The 27,236-nt window shown below is 36.9% G+C and overlaps 1 protein-coding gene and 1 pseudogene across 1 annotated transcript in view; one reads left to right on the top strand and one right to left on the bottom strand.

Moving 5' to 3' along the window:
* The window catches only part of NUP58 (nucleoporin 58), a 73,181-nt gene that overhangs the window by 3,798 nt on the left and 42,147 nt on the right, over positions 1-27,236 (bottom strand). The window contains exons 11-14 of the mRNA XM_069080199.1: positions 23,232-23,350; positions 22,705-22,787; positions 7,732-7,933; positions 1,925-2,023 (exon numbers count right to left, since the gene is read on the bottom strand). Of these exons, the coding sequence (XP_068936300.1) occupies positions 1,925-2,023; positions 7,732-7,933; positions 22,705-22,787; positions 23,232-23,350 (503 nt within the window). The remainder of the gene's footprint in view (positions 1-1,924; positions 2,024-7,731; positions 7,934-22,704; positions 22,788-23,231; positions 23,351-27,236) is intronic.
* LOC138155169 (methyltransferase-like protein 22) lies at positions 14,242-16,268 on the top strand (annotated as a pseudogene).

Here is a 27,236-nt window from a genome sequence, read left to right as displayed (position 1 = left end):
AAACATACAATGGCACATAAAAGAGAGGTCAAAAGCTACTAAAAAAATCTAAAATTGTCAGAAATTTTACAAATATGATCTTGTATAAGCATATAAATATAAATTAAATACAAGCTTATTTCAACACTTGTTTGGCAATTTGTATTTGTGGAATTGTTGAAATGAGTACAGACAAAATGCTAACAGTCATCATTTGCTCAAATCAGTGCTGCATAGACACGTAAACTTTAATTAGAAGATGTCATAAGGAAACAATAAAATTTTGCATTAAGCAGATATGTACCTGTTTAGAATCCATACTAATAATCCATTCACATTTTAGATAAGAAAACAAGTAACTAATCAAGAACAGGAACAAGAAGATATTATTCATTAGCGTCTTTATCAAAAGGGCTAGAGATTTTTAATGAATCCCATGGGATAACTCCAGCTTATTAGGCACAAAAGTATCTCCCCTTCTTTTAAATTATTTCACTTAATGAAAGAAGATTCTCTATGTCATGAGCACGGCACATATCACTATTAAGAATTCAGTATGTAGGGGCGGCTAGGTGGCGCAGTGAGTGGAGCACCGGCCCTGGAGTCAGGAGGACCTGAGTTCAAATCCTGCCTCAGACGCTTAACACAAAAACTAGCCGTGTGACCTTGGGCAAGTCACTTAACCCCAATTGCCCTCCCAAAAGGCAAAAAAAAAAAAGAGAGAGAGAGAATCCAGTATTTATAGATATTTTTATGTATTAAAAGTCCATTTTATTTTGCTTTCAATATACAAAAATTTCAATAGGAAGTCTGTACTACAATTCCCATTTCTTCATGTAACCCAATTAGCTTTCATCTGTTCTGTTTAAATAGACCTAATGCAAAATAGAACAGGGGTGTTTCATTGTATACAGTAAAACTATTTTCACAAATGTAAAAACAAAATTTTTCCCAACCATACAAATTGCACAAGGAATTACACATTATTCCTTTAAGACCACATATAAGAAAACCAGCTGTTCAACAAACCTAACAAGTTATATAACAAATAATTTGAAATTTTTACAGTATTTAAAAAACTTTTACTGGTTCACAAAACTTTCTGAAGCAGAGAATTTTATTCAAATACTGACTCTGAAGCTTAGTGTTAAACATTAATTTGTACAGCTAAAGGCCAGGATACAAAATCTGAATAACTCTGTACTTTCATTAGTTAAAACTTAGAATTTAGTTCCCTGAGGAAAAATCATTTTGTGAACCACAACATGAGGGAACTATGCTATACAGAAACATAGTTTATTCACAGTATGATCAACTTTCTCAACTCAAAATGCCAAAGGTACTGAAATACACTTTTTTTTTTACACTGGATTTTCTTATGGCAATGTTAAAATTATATTGCAATGTTTAAGCATGCAGGTGCACAAACAGGCATACAACAAAGAAATGTGCTTCATGGGGAGAAGTCAAGCTACAATGCAAAAAAGGCCAAAGATAAACTGTAAAGCTGGTAACCAGAAATTACTCTACGTATAGTACAAATAAATTTAATTTCTATAAATTGTTGAATTTTTATTTCCTGCACTAAAATGTGTTTCATTGCTTAAAACGTCCCCTTTTCTACAAATTAGAGTTTTGTTTTAAGCTTAATACTAAAAGAAAATACCTAGGGCTCCCAAGTGGTATTAACACTATAAAACTAATTAAATTAATATAATTTTAAGTGTTACTTATGTTGACCTCCCTCACTTTTTCGTATTAAATTTTCAGTCTCAATAGTTACATATTTGCAATCTGTGAAGTTGCCACTGTAAGGCATTAATAAGTTTGGAGAATCTTTCTTGCCAGAGCTAATTTTAAGTTCTGAAATATCAGAAGATCCTCATATAATTACCAGTTCAGATAGATAAAGGTTAAAGGAAACATTAGAAAAGTTAAAGTGTACCTCCAAGATTTGAAGAACCTAAGCCACTTGATTGCAAGCCAGTGCCAATACCTGAGCCGAATGGTGTTCCAAAACTAACTCCCAGAGATGGTTGTGGCCCTGGTATAAAAAAAAAGAAAACGGGGAAAAAAAGCTTGCCTTACTCTTTCAAGATTTAAGTTTCTTTATTTTAAGAGTGAACATTAATTGCTTTTAGATAAATTTCATTAAAAATTTTAAACGTGAGTCTCAAATTTTTTCCCATATCTAACTTATATTTTCCACCTGATAAACCTAAGATTAAAATTTTAAAATCAAAGCTAGAAAATTAAGACAGTATTACCACATGGAAAGGAACGTATAAAGTATATAAATAAGTCATCTAATCTAAATTCTACACCAAAATAACAAAAATATTTAATGTATTATCAATTCAAATCTTACTTGTTTAGTTCTTAAATGATCTTAACTCTCTTACTCACCTTTTGGCAAAACTAGACAGTGAATGAAGTGTAGGATTTCATGATTTTTGTTCTTTAAAGAAACTTTCATTCCTGTTAGTGTCATATCTTACTTTAGCAAAAAGACTAATGCTAACACTATAAAACCATCATGTTACTAAGAGTAAAAACTGAAAACTTGGTATGGTTTTGCATTTGAAAGATCAAATTTGTTATGTATGATAAATGGATAAAAAAACAAGACAATATTTTATTTTATTAAATTTATTGTTCATTTTAAAGCAAATCAATTACACAGTAACATGACAATTCAAACTTGTTCACAAAAGTGATAACCGAGTTCTGTTGTTAAGTTCTGCTACATTACACCATTCCATAAAGTTAAATTAGTCAAATCACCTGATTAATAAATATAATAGATTAATAAACATTTACAAAGGCACAGCTGTGTACCTTGACCAATTCAATAAATACATTCAAGATTTCAATTCAGAAACTTTTCCCCATAATTTTGGAAATATCTCAGATCAAGATTCATTAGAAACTCCTTTCCCATCTGTTAGTTTATAGTTTAGGCTGAGTGTGGTGAGGACAGAAACAAACTAGCCGCCTCTCCTTTGAACAGTGTTAGTGACCCAGAATACAAAAGTCTAAAAATCTCTCATTTTAATAAATGATTTATGAAAATGATTCGACAGATTTTTCTGCACAGTACAATCTTCATTGTCTTGTCATTTTCAAACACAGTGATCAGTGCATCTGATAGTGTGGGGATTGGGGGGGTCACCAAAGCAAAACACACATTAAAAAATTTAAATTTTAAAAGAAACCAAAGTCTTCAAGTTGTCCAATGCAGAATAAGGTTTGTGTATTGAAAAAGTAGTGTTAAATTATAAAATACTTATGGGTAACCATGGCAGAGAAACTTTGTTCTGTCTAAATAATGAGATGAACTGGATTTTCCAAATAGATTGTAAACATAAAACAAAAAGTAACAGAACTGATAGCAGCCAGGGACCTTATACTATTTTTTTAAAAAATAAGTTAAAAAATTAATTTTTACATCCATTTTTGAGATTCAAATATCTGCGTAGTAGCTTTTAAAAAACTGCTAATCACAGTACAAATAAACTAAAGACAATTTCATAATTTGAACAAAATATGCAGAAAACATATCTCCAGTTTCTTCAAGTTTAAGGGAAGGCCTCAAGTTACACATTAATAGGAGGCACTGCTGGTGGAAGACCAAGAATATTAATAAAAACACCACATCCCTCAGCCCTCCAAATCAAGATATTTATCAAATATAACAGGCTGTTATTGTTGTTTTGTGTGTATATTTTAAGACCAACAGAACATTGTTATTCTAAACACCAACAGTCAAGCTACAGAAAAAAACCTCAGAATCCATCCCTAAAGCTGACAAGGTTTCCCACTGTACAACAGAAATACTTCAGTTCATTTTGTACTTTAACATTTAATCCTGAAGGCAACATCATTTATAATCTAGTAGGCAAACGTACATCATTTTCAAAGAGTGACTTTGTCCTGTGCCAAAGTACTAGCAAATAATGCATTCTTTGGCTAGTGTCATAAATTGGTTTCATTTTCAGGATGTGAGAGACAGCTCCTTCAGATAAGAGTTATTCTAACAAGTCTAAAAGTATACTTCAAAATCTTCATAGTTATGACCCAAAGGACTGCCTTCTAGTTTAATAAATAAACTTTCCTCTAAGAAACCATTTAAGTAGTAGTGAGTTATCATGATTGCCCAAAGTGAACCTTTACTTACAGGAACATTTTACTAAAGTTACCACATAACAATCACACACAATACAATCAAGCTTGGCATTATAATTCTTATTTTTATCAAGAAATTCTACTTTCTACAGCTGGTTTACAGGAAAAGGCAAGTGCTTAAAACTTCTTTAAGATGTTCAAGGATCAGTCAAAACACCTAAAGATGCTACTTTACTGTTACCAAATTCTATTAAAAAAAAATCAAATACAACTCCCCCCTCCCCAGTTGTAAATCTTCATAATTACTGATTTAATGGGGAATGTTCCTTTGGTTAATAAATAATAATAAAATCACAAACCCCTAAAATTTCTGGATGGAAGACTTAGGATTTCCTGTTTAACACTAAGCCTAAGATTTCCAAACCTATATCCAAAGCTAGAAAATATGAATCCCTAACAAAATGGTCTCAGCTCTCCTTAAGAACAGCAGCCAAGTATGAGAAAAAGTCTCATATTATGTAAACATCAAATACTTTAAAAATAAGCAAATGATAATAACAAAACACTCAATAAGTTAAGATTTTCTTCATTTCTATTCAGTTAACAACAATTATACTGCAAACATTACATTTAAATTACTATACATCAATTTACGAAAAGGCTAAGGGAGCTCTTGAGGAGCAAACAGTCCTTTCCCACTGTCCTTTAACTTATCCAAGAACACTTCTCACAGCCGTCTCATTTGTATATGCTAACTTACAAGCAATTCTCTGGCATCTCCAATACTCCTCAGTCTCCAGAAAAACAGCACCCATAGAATACACCTGCCTAAGAACTACAAATATATCTACACAAAGAAAACCAAAACCAAGACTAAGAAAGGACTCTCAATAGATCATCTATTTGATTCCTCTCTCTCTGGGAAAAGACGTATGGACCACCTGCAAGAGACAGTTGTCTAAAAAGTCAGCTCTGTGCCCATATATTTACATCATTAATGGGCAAGAAGGGGGTCTATTCTTAAAAACCAAAAAAAGCACCTGACAACTTAGAAACTGGCTCAAATCTTGCACAGGTCAGTAGTAGCATCTGAAAACAGTAAAAAATACCCTAGCTGCTCACATATGATTTTTAAATTTTTTCACTGGTACATATTAGAGAAAGATTTCCCCTTTATTTAAAATACTTTAAAACAGATCCAGAGTCATGGACAAAAGAATAAGTTACCTCTGTAGTATGTACAACAGAGCATACAAATCAATAATGAACTCAGTTTCCAGCTGAGCAGTCAATAGGCTCATCAGAATACTGCTTTGTACATGCACTCAGAAGGAACCTCGTTCCTGTTAACTGTTAATACTGACAATCACTACACCAAGATCACTCAAGCTTCCACTGGACAGAGGCCCAACAGAATGGCTGTGTTATGGGCACATAGTACCTCTACAGGAGGGAAAGAATGAAGGGGATACAGCAAAGTTCTAACACAATACAGTCTGGTTATCAAAACTGCTCAGCTGCTCAGGTCTGAAATCCATACAAGTCTTAAGTTAAAACTCATTCTATAAAAGAGAGTCCCATTACCATTTATCTTTAATACTGACAAGGTTGACAAGGCTGGAGGTATGCTTGTCTCAAAGTGGAAAGCCAGAGACTTCATAAAAGTCTTTCATAAAGAAAACTTGTAGGATGAGAGTTTCTGCAGTGATGAAAAGAAGGTACAGTTGATTTTTCCCAAAGCCTAAGGAAAGCTTCTTAAAATGAAAGCATATGGGCAAACAGAAAAACTATCTCTCAAGGTAATTAACAGGCACTCTAATTTAAGCCTCTAATATATATGAAAGGTATCAAAACACTAGAGGAAAACCCCAAGAACTTTCAAGGTAAGATTATGTCTCATTAAGAAGTTTTAACTCTCCCTCTGACAGAGCAGCTTATTGCGATTTATACTGGTTGTCTACACCAGAGGAATTCATTTTTGGCATGATACTTTAATAAGACTTTTCCTGTTTTTCTACCTGGGATGGAAACTTCTACAAGTAGGAGAGAAATGAGTACTATTCTAATACTGTAGTTTAGTTAACTCGGTGCTCAGAGCTAATGATGCTCTAGTTAAGGGTTTACTTTCTGTAGGGACCAACTAGCAATCTTTCTGTTTCATGACCAGAGATCACATATCAGTAACAGTCAGCTATTATGTATATGTACATATACCACTGGTCACAAAAGGACCAGGAAGTAGAAAGTGTCTATGGGTCAGTGCAAATCCATCACCACTGATGGAAAAAATTCAAGGTGCTCTAATGATGGTGGGTCAGCAGTATCATTTTCATTTATGAAGTTAAGTGAGAATAATAATCCTACCAAGCAGCAAATACCAAAGAACATACAAGATTGCAAGCTCATTGAAGGCAGGGATCACATTATTCATCTTTATACCCCTCACAGTGCCTTACACAGGGCAGGTGTTGAAGGTTTAATCCATGTTATTCTTAGCATGGAGGCTAAATATAAATTGAAAGGCCATAGATCAGTCAAGATTTTCTTCAAAAATTTTTTTTTGATTTCTTGCACTATTTTAACTCACTGTTAGACCTAGCCTCTTGGTATATATGCCAGAACATTAACTAAGGTGCTGTGGAAGAAATAACTCAAGTTTTTTACATTTTGTAAAAATCTATTTCTATGAAAAAGGAGAAATACCATCTTCATCCAAATAAAGTACATGTCTTCTGTATACCAAAATCTAGTGCAACCAATCACAGATAAAACAAGTCTGTGAAAATAGGCAAGCGATAAGACTAAAAATAAGGGTTGGAGTAAATGTAATAAAACTTATTTTGACTGTAATATGCAGATTTGCCTAGAAATAGGTTTAAAAATAATCTGATTATATCCTTCTCAACCATTATTTTATAATCAGCTTAGTTTTCTTCTATTCAAGTATCTCTGTATGTTCAACCTAACCTAAGCAATTCAAAAACACATGCAGCTTTCCTTTCTCTCTCATCATCATTTCTGTTCATTTTCAAGGCACTAGACCAAAAGCTGGTCTAATATATTTCTTCTTCAGGAATTGGTTTAGTGAGTCAGTACATATGCCTTCCAGTCAACACAAACACACACACAACACCTGCATGACCTTTAACATACCTTCATTTGTAAAAGCAAACTTCATTTGGATGTACATGAGGGTTGCCAAATACAATGTTGCATGATGAAAATGAATCAACTGCTTTACATAGGAAAATGTAATGTGTAGCTGGATTGCTTATTTCTGACTTGAAGTTATGTACTACATAATTACAATTTTAGAATTTAATAGTATATTCTTTAGAGAAATTTAATAGCAAAAGATTAAGTCCCATAAGGTACTGAGTGATTCAGCAAATACCATTAAGAATACTGACAACATTAAATATCTAACTGATTTATTATTATTGCTAAGTCTACCCTGCATTTTCTAACATAAATATTTTTATAATTTTGTCACAATGATCAGATTTCTCTAGATAACAGCTACTCATAGAAACTAAGTACTAACACAAAGTAAGACCTTATATAAAAATGTACACAAACTGACTGTATTTGTAACACTAATAAGCTATAACTTGAATGCATTCAGACCTGTAGCAGGCTGTTGCTGCTGTGTGAGTGTTGCAGCCATCGCAACGGCTGCTGCATTTGGTATGTTGCTGAAAGGGGTGGGGCCAGTGGTAACTCTTGGAGCACTCTGCCACTTCTTGGCTTCTGCTCGTCTTGCCTCAAACACATCCATGGCATCTCCCAGGAACATTTTTCTATAACCAAGATACTGTTCTTTGAGCATCTAAAAGGATAAACAACAACAAAAAATTTCCCAAAGTTTCATACTGTATTTGATAGTAATATAAATTGTGAAATATATTACCAGCAAAGTATCCTAAAGTCCACAGCCACAACCCACTAACCATCTTCCTTCTAAACTGATGGTAATGTCAGTACAGAAAAATTTTTGCAAAGAGAAATAGTGTTTATGAGGGTGTGCTCTCCAAAATTTTCTCAAAAATTATCTTTATTCATTTTATACATTACTTATCTATGCTTTCCACAGTGAGAATGGGCACAGTACAGTCACATTTATATAAATAAAATCTAAGACAACCCAGCTAAGCTTTAGGATAGGTAGATATAAGCTTTAAATCCTACTTCACACATTCTTCTCTTCCTGCCTACTCCCTCCCAACTGGTCAACTTTTCTGGCAGAGGAATGAGGTAGACCCTGATTTCCTGCTTGGAGCAGAATGAAAAGTTTTCATAAAAAGATGAAAAATAAGTTTGAGAGTATGTCTACAGAACAGAAGTACTAGAAGTAAAGTGTTGAATTCCCATCAAATTAACCTTGTATTTGCCCACATATTGTTTTTTTTTTTTTGGAGGGCAATTGGAGTTAAGTGACTTTAGTAAGTGTGTGAAGTGTCCAGTGAAGAGGCCGCATTTGAACTCAGGTCCTCCTGATTCAGGGATGGTGCTCTATTCACTGCTCCACCTAGCTGCCCCTTGCCCACATATTGTTAAAAATAATTGTGTAAATAATGACTTCTGCTTTAAGGATATCAGTAAATAAAACGTATAATCAAGTGGATTTCATCACCTTTAAGAAGTAAAAAATGTAGGAACAATTCATGTATCTTTTACACAGTCTTTTAAAAAAACTTTTATTTAGTATTTTCCCCAGTTATATGTAAAAACAATTTTTAACATTCATTTTTAAAACTTTTTGAGTTCCAAACTCTCTCCCTCCCTCCCCACTGAGAAGGCAAGCAATTCCATATAAACTATACATGTTGTAGTCATGCAAAATATATTAATAAGTCATATTACACAGTATCTTTCTTACTGAAAGAATAAAAGAGCATTAGGCCTTTACCAGTTCCAACTTCCTGCTGCCTCTGAAACTAGCTGAAGTGAACCCTTCTAAGCTGGAAGGAGTGCAGGGACCTAGAAGTAAGGCATGGAATGATCTAGACACTGATCTAAGGCACAAAGTTTGATATTTGCATCTTTTATAAACTTCCCTTTCAGGTGTATTAGAAATCACTATAAAGTTACTCACTTTAAACTTCATTTTTTATGTAAAGGAGTCAATAAAACTGGAAACATCTCTGATTAACAGCATTTATTACTGTGTTTCAAGCCTTTATAAATTAAATGATATGGGCACTAGAGTGAGAGATGATCTACATTCATGGAAAGTATGCACATTGATGAAATCATTAGCCCTTTGAGAACTGCTCTAACTGCTAACTTTGTTAATATCAGTGGGTCCTAGGTGCATAAGGTAACTTAGATACCCTATGTGCAACATTAAACAAGGAACAATGAGGAAAGGCTGCCTGACACATGACTGAAAGTCAAATCTGATTCCAACTCTTATGAAATTATCTATTCAAATCTGATCTTTTGAAATTGAGATATTCTGTGATACTCGTTGGGAAATAATAAGGTAATAAAACAAAACTCAAGAATCCTAAATTTCTGGTTGAACTAATTACCAAACATTGTAATAGAATCTCCCTCTGACACATTCTAAAAAAATCTAAAGGATTTTCATATGAAAATTTCAGTTGGTTATTATCATTTTATGGTAACTACTGAAAAACCGCCAAATTTTCTCATTTAGTTCCCACTACGAATAAAGACTTACAGAGACAACAAAGCAACTGAAAGCACCAGGACAAAACCCTATTTTTCTCTCTATTTATATTCTAAGCCAAGTCTTTTATCTTCCAGTTCTACCCCCATTCTCACTCACTGTGAAATCTAAAGGAGGAAAATGAAATAGTGCTCATGCACCATTCATACTTTTGGTTCCAAAAGTAAGTGGAAAAGCACTGGTGAGTGGCTACTGATATGTTGATGTCAGCTCCCCATCATTGGTGCTGACATCTCTTATGAAACACAGTATGATGCAATGTGAAGAATGCTAGAGTGAGGAGTCCTGGGTTCAAATACCAACCCCTACTACCTCTGTGTGACCATAGGCAAATCAAATAAGAGTAGTATTACATTTAATCCTATAGAAAACAAGGGGACCACTGAAGGTTTTAAAGCAGTAAGGTAATATGGACAGGGCAAAATGTTGGGTATAGTATTAAAAAGATACACTAGATTTGGATTCGGACCCGACTTCAAACCACAGTCTATAACTTACTATTTTGAATAAGTCAGTCATAAAATCTCAGTGGGAAGGGCCTCAGAGAATCCTCTCTATAACAGCAAGTAGTCATCAGCTTTCATTTAATCTTTTTTCATTCATTTGAATCTAGGAAGGGGTAACCTATTACCTCTCAAAGTAGCCCATTACATTTTAAGATTAAGTTTTTCCTAATATTAAGCCTAGATTTGCCTCTTAGAAAACTCTACTCATTGCTCCCAGTTCTTCCTGAGGCAAAATATAACCACATCATATCCCTCAAAGTATCTCAAGATCCAGCTATTGCTCAACTATCTGCAGGACTTTCGACCATGCCGTCCCTCCCGCTTTCATAGCTTTGCTCTGGTTGACCCCATACCTGAAGGCTCTCCCTACTCACCTGTTTCTTACCTTTCCCTAGTTTCTTCAATGACAGCCCAAATCCATCCTCTGTAGGCCTTTCCTGATCTACACAGCTACTAATGCTTTTCAGATCACCTTCATCTAGTGTGTATAATTTTATATGTACCTTGTTATTAACAGTCTGTCTCCCCAATTAGAATGTAAGCTACTTGAAGGAGGAACTGATTTTTGTCCTTATTTGTATCCCTGGCACTGAACATAGTCATGTTTAATAAATGCCTGATGACCGACTAAAGATGGTTATCACAGCCCCCTTAAGTATTCTTTTCTCCATGTTAAAGACCTTCAATTCTTTTAACTAATCCTGACCTCAAGGCCCCTGGCTTTCTACCATTCCTGGAATGCTCTCCCTCTTCCACTCCAACTACTGACCTCCCTGGTCTCTTTTAAGTCCCAACTAAAATTCTATCTTTTACAGGAAGCCTTTCCTCATTCCTCTTAATTCTACTGCCTTTCTTTTATTAATTAATTCCTATTTATTAACTCATTTTGTTTGCATGTTTTCTCTATCATTGGATTACTCGGTTTTTGAGCTCTTTACCATGGTAGAACTCTGCTTCCAGAGTGGAGAGCGCTGTATCCCAAATTTCTGGGGGTTTTGTTGCAGCTGTTGTCAGAGTTTCTTCTAGGCACCTGCCTCGGAACTGTGAGGAGGACTGCCTCTCAACAGGCGCCACAAGCTCTGCCACACCAGTGCTCCTCCTCACTCCAAGACAGCTACCCAAAACTGCAACCCAGATTCAAGCAGGGCAAAGCAAGAGAATCCTGCCTCAGCACCAACGAAGACATTCCTACAATTGCCCTCTGATCTGCTGCTTGGTTCTCTCACCATCTCTGGGCCTGGAGCTCCAGAAGAAGCAGCCACTGCTGCTGCCACTTCTGCCGCTACAGCCACCACCACCTCTACCGCCCTGTGGACGGGGGCCAGACCTCACTCTTCTCTCACCCAGGTCCAACAGAGTTTCCCCACTGATTTAATTTCTGGCTTTTGTGGGTTGAGAAGTCTGGCAGCTATTGTGGTTCCCAGTGATTCAGTCCCCTGAGGTCTTCTCTGGCTTGGTCTGTGTAGGCTCGGCCCACATGGGCCTGCACTCTACTCCCAGACTGGTGTGATAGACCCTTCCTATCAGTCTGCCTTCCACAGATTTATTGCACTGTCATTTTGTAGGCTCTGTAGCCCTTAAATTTGTTTAGAGTCATTTTTTATAGGTATTGGAGGTAAATGGTAGATGAACTCAAGCCAGAACAGATTCTTAAAGGGCCAGTTTGTGACACTTAGAAAAGAGGAAGGCAATTACAGAGACACTATGAGTTCATTAAGAATAAGCTACATCAACCTTACTCTCTTTTAGGATGGGATTACTAAACTAATTGACTAGGGGAATACCCTGGACACAATATAACTAGATTTAAACAAGAAATCTAATCAATTCTCTCAAGAAGGAGATGGCAATCAATCAACAGATATTCATTTATTAACCATTCTCTACTTATATCAAGCTTGATAAGCCAGGAGTAATGTTATAGTAATTATCCTGAGGAAGATGATCATCATTATACTATATGTTGCCCTTAATAATACTATTTTTGGACTATTCTGTCAAATTCATGGTACCACATCTTTTAAAAGCTGTAGCTTTTTACAAATGAGGAAATAAAAGCAAATGGACATTAAGAAACCTGTCCAAGTTTGCACAGACAGTACCTGAAGACAGATTTTAACTCAGGTCTTCCTAACTCCAGGTTCAACATTCTATCCACTGTGTATTCAAGCATTCATCCTTGTATAAGTTGTTTACCCAGCACAGCATCCATTCCTTTCAGACAGACACTCTCATTTCTGGCTTTGTCTCTTCAGCACATAACACAATGTGCTGTTTTTACTAAGCCTTTACTAAATGCTTGTTCAATTGAATTGAAAAGGACAGTGACAAGTTGAAGTAACTTCCAAAACGGCAACCAGGATTATAAGAAAACTTGAGATCGTGCCTTACAGGGATTGGCTGAGGGCACTAAAGGAGAAAATACTAGATGTAGTGGAAATATGAGAGCAGTCTTCAAATATCTGAAAAGTTGTGACACAGGAGGGCAATCAGACTTATTCTGCTTAGTCCTAAAAGTCAAGACTATACCCACTAAGTGAAGGTTAACTATTTTAGCTTGATATAACGAAGAAACTTACTAAATATAACTTTCTAAAAAGGAAATCAGGGAAATGAATTCCCAATGACCAGGTATTTAACCAGAGACTAATAACCTGGACAATGACTTGTCATTGACGTTGTAGATAGGATCTATGATTTGGTTAAGGGCTTGACCAGTTGGTTTCTAATTTTATAAGGCTAAAAGCCCATCTGCTTAAAAGTACTTGGGAGGCAAAGACAAAATGGTGGAGTAGATGCAGCAACCAAGTGGAACTCGCCCAACATTCTTCTCCAAAAAAACTGTAAAATAATACCTCAAATTAAATTCTGGAGTGCCTAAGCCAACAAAGGGTCAGGGTGAGCCATTTTTCCAGCCACAACATAGGAGGTCAGCAGAAGAGGTCTTTGACACCTGAATTTGTGCTAGCCCAGATTACAAGTGCAGCCCATGTAGCAATGATGGGGCCTTGCAGGTAACCACAACAGGGCAGCAGCAGCTTCAGGAGCTCTCAGTACAGAGATGTTAAGGGAGTCAGACAACTAGTCAAAAAGAGATTACAGGGTACCCTTTGCTGGCACTGGGTACAGCTGGTGCCAAGTGGCAACTCTACTGCCCATACACAGTTCTGGGTAACAATTCCAGGGTTGACCTTGTTTTAAGTCAGAGGGAGCACGCGTCCTGGTTCCTGTTCCAAGGCAAAGAAGAGCAGCTGCAAGAGAGCAGAGGACATGCTCACAATTCCAGAGCCAAGAGAACCATTAGCACTTGTGGCTGAAGGGGAGATGGCACCTTCCTAGTAGACCAGGAGAGCAGTAACCACCCCTCTCCCTGGATTGCCATCACTTAAAAGTAGATGAAAACTTTCAAATCTCCAGAACTAGCTTTGAAAATGGCAGCATGAAAAGGTCCGGAAGCTTGAGAGAGTGTGTCTGCACTCCCAGATGAGCAGAGTTCAACTTGAACATAAAGTTCAAAGATAAGAAATAAGCTGGAAAAATGAGTTAAATAATAATAATAAAATTTTTGACCATAAAAAGCTACTACAGGGGCGATGGTGGCTAGGTGGCACAGTGAATAGAGCACTGGCCAAGGAGTCAGGAGGACCTAAGTTCAAATTCAGTCTCAGACATCTGATTACACTTACTAGCTGTGTGACCTTGGGCAAGTAAGTCACTTAACCCCAATTGCCCTACCTTCCCTCCTCTAAAAAAATTAAGTGACACTGCTATCTGATGTACATCTAAACACTCCCCCAAAAAAGGATACTTCATGGTGTGTTTGAATGCCAACCTGTTTTTCTGTCATAATTCAAATTTCTGTAGAACAAAGATTCTTGGAAAGATATTCAAGTTAAGGGTAAAAATAAGGGTAAAAAAAAAAAGACATTCAAACAGAAAATACTGTACATGATAACAAAAGTATCTAGAAATTCTGTGGCAAGAACAGCAATGGTGTAGATTTTCTTTCTTTCTTTTTTTTTTTTTTAAAGCAATTGGGGTTAAGTAACTTGCTCAAGGTTACACGGTCAGTTATTTCTGGGTGTGGTGCTAAGTATCAGAGCCCAGATTCGATCCCAGGTCATCCCAACTCTGGGGCCAGTGCTCTTACTCACTGTGCCACCTGGCTGCCCCTAAGCAATTGGGGTTAAGTAACTTGCTCAAGGTTACATGGCCAGGTATTTCTGGGTGGGTGCTAAGTGTCTGAGCCTGGGTTTGATCCCCAGGTCATCCCAACACTGGGGCCAGTGCTCTTACTCGCTGTGCTACCTGGCTGCCCCTGGTGTAGATTTTCTTAACAAAAATGAAAATCAAATTCAGCCTTGTATGAGAATAGAAGCTCTACTGGATAACGATGGTGACTTGGAAATGGTAAGAAGACCACAGGTTTTCCCTGCGACAAAACAAAAAGAACCATTAAGAATTAAGAAGTATACTAAAATTCTAACACAGGGGCCAGAAAATTTCACTAAAGACAAGCAAGAAAATATCCACCACAATACAGTTAAAAACAGAGCACACCATGGCCACCTCTCGGAAGATGCTGGCAAACAGGTGTTCGGAGTTGTTTTCCTTTTGGTAGACATCTTGTTTCAATGTGACGTGTTCAAAAGCTGCACCATGTTTGAGCATGGCACCAGGATTGCCAGCATTATCACAGCAACAATTCCTAGGAGTATTTACTGCCCAGATGTGGGTGAAGACCTTCTGGGTACATGTGAACAAAATGCCGCCCTAACTAAGCAAGCATCCCACGGTACAGTTAAGGTTAAGAACTGTATTGGCTAAAAAATTATTTGTGTACCAATCCTCAAGTTCCTTTCAGTTGGTCTAAAGAAGAAATTTCTGATGTACAGGCTCAGACTACAATCATAATAGCAGTTGATTTTTTTTTATGATGACCTCAGATATTTAAAGCACTACAAAACTACTCACAATTTGAAAAATGCTTATACAATCTATTTATCAACTGAGAAAAAGAATAAACTTCACACTTAAACAATTGGACATTACATGTGATGCTTACAATAATTTTCAATTTTCCCTAAATGATCTAGAGCAGGGGTGGGGAACCTGTGGTCTTGAGGCAACATGTGGCCTCTAGATCCTCAAATGTGGCTCTTTGACTGAATCCAAACTTCACAGAACAAATTCCCTTAAGAAAAGGATTTGTTTTTTTAGGATTTTTAAAGTTTGTTCGTTTGGGTTCCCAAAGGGGGTAATAGCACCCCCTGGGCGGCTGCTGGAAAAATGGGGGGGTCCCCACAGTAACCTCAGGTACACTTGTAGAGTGAAATAAGGGTTAACTTTAACAGCAAGGGGGTGGGTGCTAAGTAATTTTTTTAAGGGGGTGGCAAGCCAAATAAGTGTGGGAAATCTGAATTCTAGAGAAACTCAGAAGATGGCAACGTGAAATTTACTGTAGAGCCAATTAAAACTACTTTTCCCCAGGTTTCTTGTTTATGAATGAACAGGGCATTTAAAACTCTGGAAGACTATTGCTGTACCAATAAATTGATCTCTCATGCACAAGGCAGAAAACATTCTAAGTTGGTTTACTACAATTCTTTCTAAACTTTTCAATAAAATCAAAAGCAACCAAAATATTTTGCAATTATTAGTTTTTATAATTAATAACTTATAATAAAATAGTTAATGTACCTGAAATTTTTTTTTAAAAAAGTTAGAATAGGCCAAATGGAAAAGGTACAAAAGTCCACTGAAGAAAACAATCTTTAAAAATTAGAAATGGGGGGCAGCTAGGTGGCACAGTGAGTAGAGCACTGGCCCTGGAGTCAGGAGGATCCGAGTTCAAATGTAGCCTTAGACACCCGACACAATTACTACCCATGTGACTTTGGGCAAGTCAGTTAACCCCAATTGCCTTCCAAAAACAAAACAAAAAAAATAGAACTGGGCAAGTGGAAGCTAATGATTTCATGAAAGATCGAGGAATAATAAAACAAAGTTCAAAAGAATAAAAAAATAGAAGAAAATGTGAACATCATAAAAACAACTGACTTGGAAAACAGAAAAAAAGACAACTTGAAAATTATTGGACTACCTGAAAGCCACGATCAAAAAATATTTCAAGACATTATAAAGGAAAATTGCCTTGATATCTTAGCACTAAAGGATAAAATAGAAATTGAAAGACTCCACTGATCACTTCCTAAAAGAAATCCCAAAACAATAGGAATATTATACCCAAATTCCAGAGGTCCCAGGTCAAGAAGAAAATATTGCAAGAAGCCAGAAAGAAAAAATCCAATTACTGTAGAACCACAATCAGGATCACCCAAGATTTTCAGCTGCCACATTAAAAGAGTAGAAAGCTTAGAATGGGATATCCCAGAAGGCAAAACAGCTAGGATTCCAATCAAGAATAATGTACTCAGCAAAACTGAGTATAATCCTTCAGGGGAAAAAAAATGAAAGTTTAATGAAATAGAGGACTTTCAGGCATTCTTCATGAAAATACCAATGCTAAATAGAAAATCTGATATTCAAGCATAAGACTCAAAAAAAGCATAAATAGGTAAACATGAAAGAAAAATCAATAAGGGACCCAATAAGGTTAAACTGTTTACATTCCCATATGGGAGGATGATAAAGAACTTTATCATTAAGTTAGGAGTATGTGTAAGTAAGAGGTGTGCTGATTTTGTTGGCATGATTTAAAGAAAAGGTGTGTGGGGGGTGGATTCAAAATGGCAGAGTAGAAACTGGTCCTCCCCGCAGTTTCGGCTTCCACTTTCCCCTATCCATGTAAAAAGGGGACTCTGAACAAACTTTGGAGCTACAGAACCCACAAAATAACACAGAAGCTAACCTCCTGCTGAAGACAGCCCGGCAGGCCAGCAAGAATAAGCCAGTGCAGTACTCTGGTGGCCAAGCCCAGCCCCACCACCGAGGTTTTAGCCCCAGGGTGGGCCTGACAAGTCACTGGCTGGAGGGACTCCAGATCACCAGCGCTGTGGTGGTCCAGAATTATCAACACATAGATGCTAAGGACAAAGTGGGAGGTCAGTGCAGTCTGGACTTTGGGACCCTGTAATTGGGAGTGTGTTGGCTTTTGCCCCCGGGGTGAGAAGCTGCAGGCTGTAGGGGGACCAAGCAACCAGTCTGAGGGGCAATCACTCTTGCTTCAACCTTCTTGGATCTGGATTGCAGTCTACTAGGGTGGAGGTCCTGGGGTGTGTGTCCAGCTTGCCAGAGCATGTGGAAGCTTCAGCAAGGGCACCCAACTAATACCTCCAGCAGCTGAGAAAACCCCAGAATTTGGTATGAAGCTCCCCTGTCTGGTAGCAACCTACTGTGGCAAAAAGCCCAAAAGTCAAGTAACTGAGTGGCAACAGGACCAGGAAAAGGAAACAAAGCAAACAGAAGAATGCAATATTAAGACTCCTATTTTGGGGACAAAAAGGATCAAAGCATGGAACAGGAGGAAGACAGTGAAGTCAGAACTCCTGTACCAAAAGCTTCAAAGGAAAATACAAGCTGGTTACAGGCCATAGAGGACCTCAAGAAGCAGATAAGAGAAGTGGAGGAAAAACTGCGAAGAGAAATGAGAACAATGCAAGAAAATTATGAAATGAGAGTCAACAGCCTGACTGAGGAAAATGATACCTTAAAAAACAGACTAACTCAAATGGCAAAAGAGGCTCAAAAAAGGCAATGAGGAGAAGAATGCCTTAAAAAACCTAATTTGCCAGATGGAAAAAGAATCTCAAGAGCTCAATGAGGAGAATCATTCCTTCAGAATTAGACTGGAGCAAATGGAAGCTAATGACTTTATGAGAAATCAAGATGCTGTTAAACAGATACAAACAAATGAAAGAAAGAATAGAAGGCAAGGTGAAATATTTCACTGGAAAAACCAATGACCTGGAAAATAGATCCAGGAGAGATAATTTTAAAATTATTGGATTACCTGAAAGCCATGATCAAAGAAAGAACCTAAAAATCATCCTCCAAGAAATCCTCAAGGAAAACTGCCCTGATGTTTTAGAACCAGAGGGCAAAATAGAGGTTGAAAGAATCCATTGATCACCTCCTGAAAAAGATCCCAAAAATAAAACTTCTAGGACTATAGCTAGGTTCCAGAATTCCCAGATCAAGGAGAGAATATTACAAGCAGCCAGGAAGAAACAATTTGAATATTGTAGAAACATAATCAGGATAACACAGGATCTGGCAGCTTCTACACTGAGGGATCGAAGGGCTTGGAATATGATATTCCAGAGGTCAAAGGAGCTGGGATTAAAACCAAGAATCACCTACCCAGCAAAACTGAGTATCATGTTTCAGGGGAAAATATGGTCATTCAGTAGAACAGAGGACTTTGAAGCATTCTTGATGAAAAAACCAGAGTTGAATAGAAAATCTGACATTCAGATATAAGAAGCAAGAGAAGCATGAGAAGGTAAACAGGGAAAAGAAATCATAAGGAACTTATCAAAGTTGAACTATTAACATTCCTATATGGAAAAACAATAATTGTAACTGATGAAACTTTTCTCAGTTTGAAAATAGTTGAAGGGAAAAGAAATATATATATATATATATGTATGTGTGTGTATATATATATATATGTGTCTATATATGAGGGTATATGGGCATATGAATACATATGTGAATGTGTATATATGTGTTTACAGGTATACATAGAGGGCACAGGACCAATTTAACAGGAAGGGATGATACTTAAAAGGTGAAATTAAGAGGTGAGAGAGGAATATAACGAGAGGAGATGGGGAGAGACAGAATGGGGTAAACTATCTCATATAGAAGAGGCAAGGGAAAATGGTTACAATAGAGGGGAAAAAAAGGAAGGCAAAAGGGAATGGGTCAACCTTATTCTCATTGAATTTGGCTTAGGGAGGGAATGACATGCACACTAAATAGGGTATCTCACCCTACAGGAGAGTAGGGGAGAAGAGGATGAGAGAGGGGATGATGGAAGGGAGGGCAGGCTGGGGGGAAGGGAAGCTGGAAGCACCCACTTTTGAAAAGGTATGGGATCAAAGTAGAGAACAGAACAAGTGGGAAGTGGGATAGGAGGGAGGGAAATACAGTCAGTCTTTTACAATATATCTACTATGTTAATGTTTTGCATTAGCTACACATGTACAACCTATACTGAACTGCTTATCTTCCAAGTAAGGATGGGTGACAAGAGAGGAAGGGAATGAATCTGGAATTCAAAGTTTTAAAATCAAATGTTAAAATATATATATATATATATATATATATATATATATATATATGTGTGTGTGTGTGTGTGTGTATATATATAATTATTATTATTAATACCATTTTACATGTAATTGGGAAATAAGATATACAGGTATGTAATAAGAATGTAAATTTTAAAGATCTTCCCTGCCCCTAGGCTAATGTGCACCTGAAGCCTGGGGTGGGGGAGGCTTGTTTTTCAGTAGATACTTCTTGATTGTCCAGTGAGTCAATAAGGTTGTTACATTCTCTGAGCCAGGAGAAGGCTATATAAGCCCTGATGTGTAGCTTTGTTTTTGGGACTCACTTTGAGAAGTGTTCTGTGATTTGATCTGAATTCTGGGAAGCCGTTGTTGAGAGTCCCCCGGCTTTGAAAAACCCAGAATGTGGAAACCCAGATGTTGACTGGGTATGGATGTAATGGTTGGACAGTTTGGAAATCTGTCTACTTGATGTTTCTGTCTTGATAATTATGCCTGTATACTTTGAGGTTCAGGGTGCTGACCTTTTCTCCTGAACAAGGTAAATGATATATGTCTGACTGATTAAAGTAAGCTTGTTAACCCATTTTGAGTTGCTTTCCTTTAACAAAGCAGATCCAAGAACCTGTATGGGCAGCAAACCCTGAGGACACACTTGGGGTGCTTGCTGCTACAAGGTACTGGGGTATAGAGATCCTGGAAAAGTCGAAAGGGGTATGGGAGAGAGCAGATTGGAGGAGAGGATATCCTGGGGGACTATTTTGGGGCGGTGGGTAGGGGAAAAATGGAGACAATTTGTAACTCAAAATCTGGAGGAAATGAATGATGTAAATCAGAAGTTAATAAAGCATTTGAAAAAAAAATGAAAAAATGAAAAAAAAAGTATGTGAAAGAGGAATGTTCTAGAAGAAGGGGAAGAGAGAAGAATGGGAATAACATTCTCATATAAAAGAGGAATTCAAGGAAGAACTTTTACAGACGAGGGGAAAGTGGGGGGAGGGGTGTGGCAGGCAATGCTTGCACCTCACTTTCATCAGAACTGGAGTGAAGAAGATATACACACATTTGGATACAGAAATTTATCTTACCCAAAAGGGAAATGTGATAAGAGAAATACCAGTGGGATGGGGGGAAGAAGGGATGATAAAAGGGAGGGCAGATTAAAGGAAACAGTAGTCACAAGCAAAACAGACTTCTGAGGAGGGACAGGATAAAAAAAAGAGGAGATATAGAAGGAAATAATATGGAGGAAAATACACAGTAATCATAACCATGAATGTGAATAGGATGTGCTAACCCATAAAATGGAAGTAGATAGCAAAATGGATTAGAAACTAGAATTCAATAACATTATTTACAGAGGATACACTTGAACCCTAAATACAGAGAACAAGGGTTTGGAGGGGTGGCTAGGTGGTGCAGTGAATAGAATACTGTTCCTGGAGTCAGGAGGACCTGGGTTCAAATCTGGCCTCAGACACTTAATACAAAACTAGCCATATGACCTCAGGCAAGTCACTTAACCCCAACTGCCCTATCTCCCCCCCTCCAAAAAAAAGGGGGGGGGAGGTTGGAGCAGAAACTCTTATGCTTCAACTGAAGTAAAAAAAGACATGAGTGTCAATCTTGGTCTCAGATAAACAAAAGCAAAAACAGACCTAATTAAAAGAGATATTCAGGGAAATTACACTTTGCTAAATGGTACCATAGACAATGAAGTAATATAAAACTTGTTTACAGCAAGTTTCTCTGAAAATAATCTTACTCCTCAAATAAATAGGGAACTGAGTCAAATTTATAAAAATAAGCCATTCCCCAATTGAAAATTAATCAACAGATTAACAAGCAGTTTTCAGAAGAATAAACCAAAGCTATCTAGTCATAAGAAAAAATGTTCTAAATCACTACTGATTAGAGAAATGCAAATTAAAACAACTGTGAGATACCACCTCACACCTAATGACAAATGCTGGTGGAGAGGAGGGGAGACAGGTATACTAATTTACTGTTGGTAGAATTGTAAATTGATTTAACTATTCTAGAGAACAATTTGGCACTATGCCCGAGGGGTTACAAAACTGCATACCCTTTAATACAGTACCACCACTACTAGGTTGTACCCCAAAGAGATCAAAGAAAAAGGAAAAGGATCTATGCATGCAAAAATATTTATAGCAGCTTTTTTTGTGTTGGCAAAGAATTGGAAATTGAGAAGATGCTCATCAACTGGGGAACGGTTGATCAAATTATGGTATATGATTGCAATGGGAGTAATACTGTGCTATAAGAAATGATGAATGGGATGGTATCAGAAAAACCTAGAAAGTGATATAAAGTGAAGTGAGCAGAACAGAGTTACACAGTAACAGCAATATTTTAAGGATGATCAACTGAGAAAGCCTTAGCTATTCTGATCAATACAATGTTTCAAAACAATTCCAAAGGATTCATGATGAAAAAAATGCTACCCACTTCAGGAGGGAGAGAACTGATAAATTCTGAGCACAAAGTGAAGTATAATTCTCACTTTATTTTCCTTTACTTTTGTTTTTTTGTGATATGGCTAATATGGAAATATATTTGGCATGATTTCATATGTCTAACTAATATATTGCTTGCCTTCTTATGGGTAGGGTGAGGGGTAGGATGGAGAGAAAGAATTTGAAATGCAAAAGAAAATTTTTTTTTTTTAAAGAATGTGAGGGTGGGGCAGCTAGGTGGCACAGTGAATAGAGCACCGATCCCAGAGTCAGGAGAACCTGAGTTCAAATCCAACCTCAGACACTTAACATTTACTAGCCATGTAACCTTGGACGAGTCACTTAACCTCAATTACCCTACCTTCCCCTCTTCAAAGAGAAAAAAAAAAGGGAATGTAAAAAATAAATAAGATTTTAAAATTTAAAACTTTTTAAAAAGTACTTGATTACTTTTCATTCAATGAAGTTTCTCTTTCTAAAACTTAATCATTTTACTTGAAAATCATTCATCAAAATAAATTATTTTTAGCTAAACAAAGATGGGAAAGTACTTTGTGATTTAAATTAGGCTTATACAGTCAAACAGTTCTCAATATTACAAGTATGGATGTTAAAACTAAGATTCCATATTTATTAAATACATACTGTAGATTAAAACATACCTTTACATTTTCATGGATAGACTGAAGCTGTGCAGCTAAAGCTACAAATGTTTGATAAATTTTCTGCATAGCCATTGACAAATCTATAAGACAAAATTTACATTAGCAAGAAATTTACTAATTGCAAAATCATGAGAAGAAATAAGATCAATTTATCTTTACTGTTCAAAATAGAATTCTAGTACTGTGTGATAAGGAGAAAACAACATTAACATTTCCATAAACAAAAATAGAGAGGATATCATACAGACTATGTAACAACGAAGTACCTGAACACACTAATTAGTAAAACTAGTAGAATAACACGTTACTGAGTTTCTTTTTATTATCACCAAATTCTCCCATCCATTGTACTTAACAAAGTAGAAAAATTTTATCAAATCCAAACAAAAACCTTCAAAGCAAATTTCCAATTAGCATTTCTAAAATAGCTGCTTTGGTATCTAGTGTTTTACTGACATAGTACAGTTCAATTTTCAATTTTAAAAAAGTACAACACTGAAAAATTATTATAGAGAACATGTTACCTTGTGGAGTGATATGTGAATTGTTTGCTTGAGTGGCAAGGTGATTTTCCAGTTCTTCAATCTGCTGTCTGTACTGTTGAAGCTGTACCTCAAATTGTCCAACCAAGATTCTGAAGTAGCTATATGAATGCATTTAAATATTATCAGATCACTGATATTATCTTGGGGGGAGGACAAAGGCAAAGGAGACATTTATTTTTCTATTTGTTAATAGAAAACATATTATAATATTATGATATCATGGGGTAATGGGAAGATAACCACAAAGAAAAGATGTGAACTCAAGTCCCAACTGTTGTTCAATTACCCAGGCTAACTCTTTTTTTGTTCTTGTTGTTGAGTAGGTTAATTTTATCCTTTGTGCTGATATTTTTTAAAATTTTTTTCTCTTTTTTATTTTTTAGTTTACATCATCCATTTCCACAAGATTTTGAGTTACAAATTTTCTCCACATTTTTCCCCTAACCATTACCCCACAGCAGCAATCCCACTGAATATCCTCTCCCCCAATCTGCTCTCTCATATCTTCCCCAATCCCCCCTCCAACTTTCCAGTAGGGCACAATTGATCTGTATGCCCCAGTGCCTGTATATCTTATTTCCCAGTTACATGTAAAATAATAATAATAATAATACACACACACACACACATATATATTTTAAACATTTGAGTTTAAAACTTTGAATTTCAGATTCTTTCCCTACCTCCCTTGTCACCCACCCTTACTGGGAAGGAAATCAATATAGACTGTACATGTGTAGTTATGCAAAACATTTCCATAGTGGATATATTGTGAAAATATATTTCCCTCCATCCTATCCCACCCCCCACTTATTCTATTTTGATCTACTTTGATCCTGTCCCTTTTCAAAAATGGGTACTTCCAACTTCCCTCCCCCCCAGCCTGCCCACCCTTCCATCATCCCCCCTCTCATCCCCTTTCCCCCCTACTCTCCTGTAGGGTGAGATACCCTATTTAGTGTGTATGTCATTCCCTCCCTAAGCCAAATTCAATGAGAATTAGGTTGACTCATTCCCTTTTGCCTTCCTGTTCCTCCCCTCTATTGTAACAGTTTTCCCTTGCCTCTTCTATATGATAGTTTACCCCATTCTCTCTCTCCCCATCTCCTCTCGTTATATTCCTCTCTCACCTCTTAATTTCACCTTTTAAGTATCATCCCTTCCTATTAAATTAGACCTGTGCCCTCTATATATACCTGTACACATATATACACAGTCACATATGTATTCATAGCCCATATACACAACTATATAGACATATATATGTATGTATACATATATGCACATTTCTATTCCCTTCAACTATTCTCAATAGTTACAAAATAGTTCAAAAAAGTTACAATGATCATTTTTCCATGTAGGAATGTAAATAGTTCAACTTTGATAAGTTCCTTATTATGATTTCTTTTAACTGTTTACCTTCTCATGCTTCTCTTGCTTCTTGTATCCGAATGTCAAGTTTTCTATTCAACTCTGGTTTTTTCATCAAGAATGCTTCAAAGTCCTCTATTCCACTGAATGACCATATTTTTCTCTGAAACGTGATACTCAGTTTTGCTGGGTAGGTGATTCTTGGTTTTAATCCCAGCTCCTTTGACCTCCAGAATATCATATTCCAAGCCCTTTGATCCTTCAGTGTAGAAGCTGCCAGATTCTGTGTTATCCTGATTGTGTTTCCACAAAATATTCAAATTGTTTCTTCCTGGCTGCTTGTAATATTTTCTCCTTTATCTGGGAACTCTGGAAGCTGGCTATAATATTCCTAGAAGTTTTCTTTTTGGGATCTTTTTCAGGAGGTGATCAGTGAATTCTTTCAACCTCTATTTTGTACTCTGGTTCTCAAACATCAGGGCAATTTTCCTTGAGACCTTCTTGAAGTATGATTTCTGGGTTCTTTTTTTGATCATGGCTTTTAGGTAGTCCAATAATTTTTAAATTATCTCTCCTGGATCTATTTTCCAGGTCAGTGGTTTTTCCAATGAGATAGTTCACATTGTGTTCTATTTTTGCATTTGTTTGGATCTGTTTTATAGTATCTTGATTTCTCATTCCAATTGCTCTGATCTGATTTTGAAGGAATTATTCTCTTCAGTGAGTTTTTGAAATTCCTTTTCCATCTGGCAAATTTGGCTTTTTAAGGCATTCTTTTCCTCATTGGCTTTTTGAGCCTCTTTTGCCCTTTGAGTTAGTCTATTTTTTAAGATGTTGTTTTCTTGAGTCAGGTTGTTGACTCTCATTTCACAATTTTCTTGCATCGTTCTCATTTCTCTTCCCAATTTTTCCTCCACTTCTCTTATTTGGTTTTCAAAATCCTTCTTAATGTCTTCTATGGCCTGTAACCAGCTTGTATATTTCTTGGAAGCTTCTGGCGCAGGAGTTCTGACTTTGCTGTCTTCCTCTTGTTCCATGCTTTGATCCTTTGTGTCCTGAAAATAGGAGTCCAATGTCGGACTGCTCTGCTTGCTTTGCTTCCTTTGCTCGCTCATGTTGCCACCCAATAACTTGACTTTTGAGCTGTTTGCCACAGTAGAACTCTGTTACCAGACAGGGCAGCTTTGTCCCAATCGCGGGGGTTTTGTAGCTTCTGGAGCTGCTAATGGGTGCCCTCTCTAAAGCCCCCACATGCTCTGGCAAATTGGTCACACACCCCAGGACCTCTACCCTAGACCGCAATCCAGATCCAAGCAGATTAAAGCAAGAGTGATTACCCCTCATACTGGTCGTTTGGTCCCCCTACCGTCTGCAGGCCAGGAGCTCTGAAGCAGCCATGTGGAGGCAGCTGCACGGCCCCAGTGCCTCAGCCACTTCTCCCTCCAAGGGATAAAGGCCAGATTGCACTCCCAAACTACCAGTTCACAAAGTCCACACTGCACTGACCTCTCACTTTGTCCATAGCATCTATGGGTTGATAATCCTGGAAAGTGCCACAGTTGCTGGTGATCTAAAGTCCCTCCAGCCAGCAGCTGCTTTTGGCTGCCCTGAGGCTAAAACCTCAGGCTCACTCCCAGCTGGGCTAGGCTCCTGTGCTGGCCCCTTCCTGCCGGCCTGTCTTCAGCAAGAAGTTAGCTTCTCTCTCTCATTTTGTGGGTTCTGTAGCTCCAAAATTTGTTTAGTCATTTTTTACATGAATTGGAGGAGGTGGAAGCAGGAGCTGTGCAGAAGTCCTGCTTCTACTCTACCATCTTGTCTCTGCCCCTTCCCCCTTGCCCCAGGCTACTCTTTAAGACTGTAAGTTGCAAAAAGTTGCCAATCTGCATCAGTAGAAGGAGTCTGCTTTATCACATAAAAATGCTACCTTAAGTAATAATACAAAAAGAGGATGATTCTATAAGATAATCCTTGAAGCACAATAATGAAAAGTAAATGAGAAGCTTCAATGAGGAGTGAAGAAGTAATAAACTCACTTAGATGTGGGTTTAAGTCCTAGCTCTGTCTCTACACATCTGTGTGACTCAACCAAGTCACTAAACTCTTTGACCTTCACTTTTCTCATTTGTAAAATGAAGGGACTGTACTAGATGATTTCTAAGAAGTCTTTCCATCTCAATAACAAAGGAATTAGCATCAAATATGAGTATTCTTATATCATTATTCAAGTATGGTTTATTTTTAAAACAATAATCCAACATACTAAACACTAAATAGAAAAAAGGAAAGATGGCCCTGTATTCTTATATTCAGAAGGCAACCAGTGGATAGTCAACTAGCCTTGGAGTCAAAAAGACTTGTCCTATCTCATACACATACTATTTGTGTGACTAATAATAATAATAGAAATAATTATGATAGCTACCATTTATATAGCTCTTAAAAAAAACTGACTTGATCTTCAACAACCATGGAAAATAGGTGTTATTATATCCACATTTTACATGAAAAAAAAAAAAACCAGGTTGAGAGGTTAAATAACTTGCTCAGAGTCACACAGCTAGTATCTAAGGCACAGAACTCAGACCTTTTGAACTTCAAGTCCAGAACTGTTAT

This window comes from Petaurus breviceps, unplaced genomic scaffold, assembly GCF_028583685.1.
Source record: "Petaurus breviceps papuanus isolate PSGF00001 unplaced genomic scaffold, PetGlider_PUasm1.0 91133, whole genome shotgun sequence".
Taxonomy (NCBI): domain Eukaryota; kingdom Metazoa; phylum Chordata; class Mammalia; order Diprotodontia; family Petauridae; genus Petaurus; species Petaurus breviceps.
The sequence above is the reverse complement of the archived record's forward strand: the minus strand, read 5'-3'. Positions and strand labels throughout refer to the sequence as shown.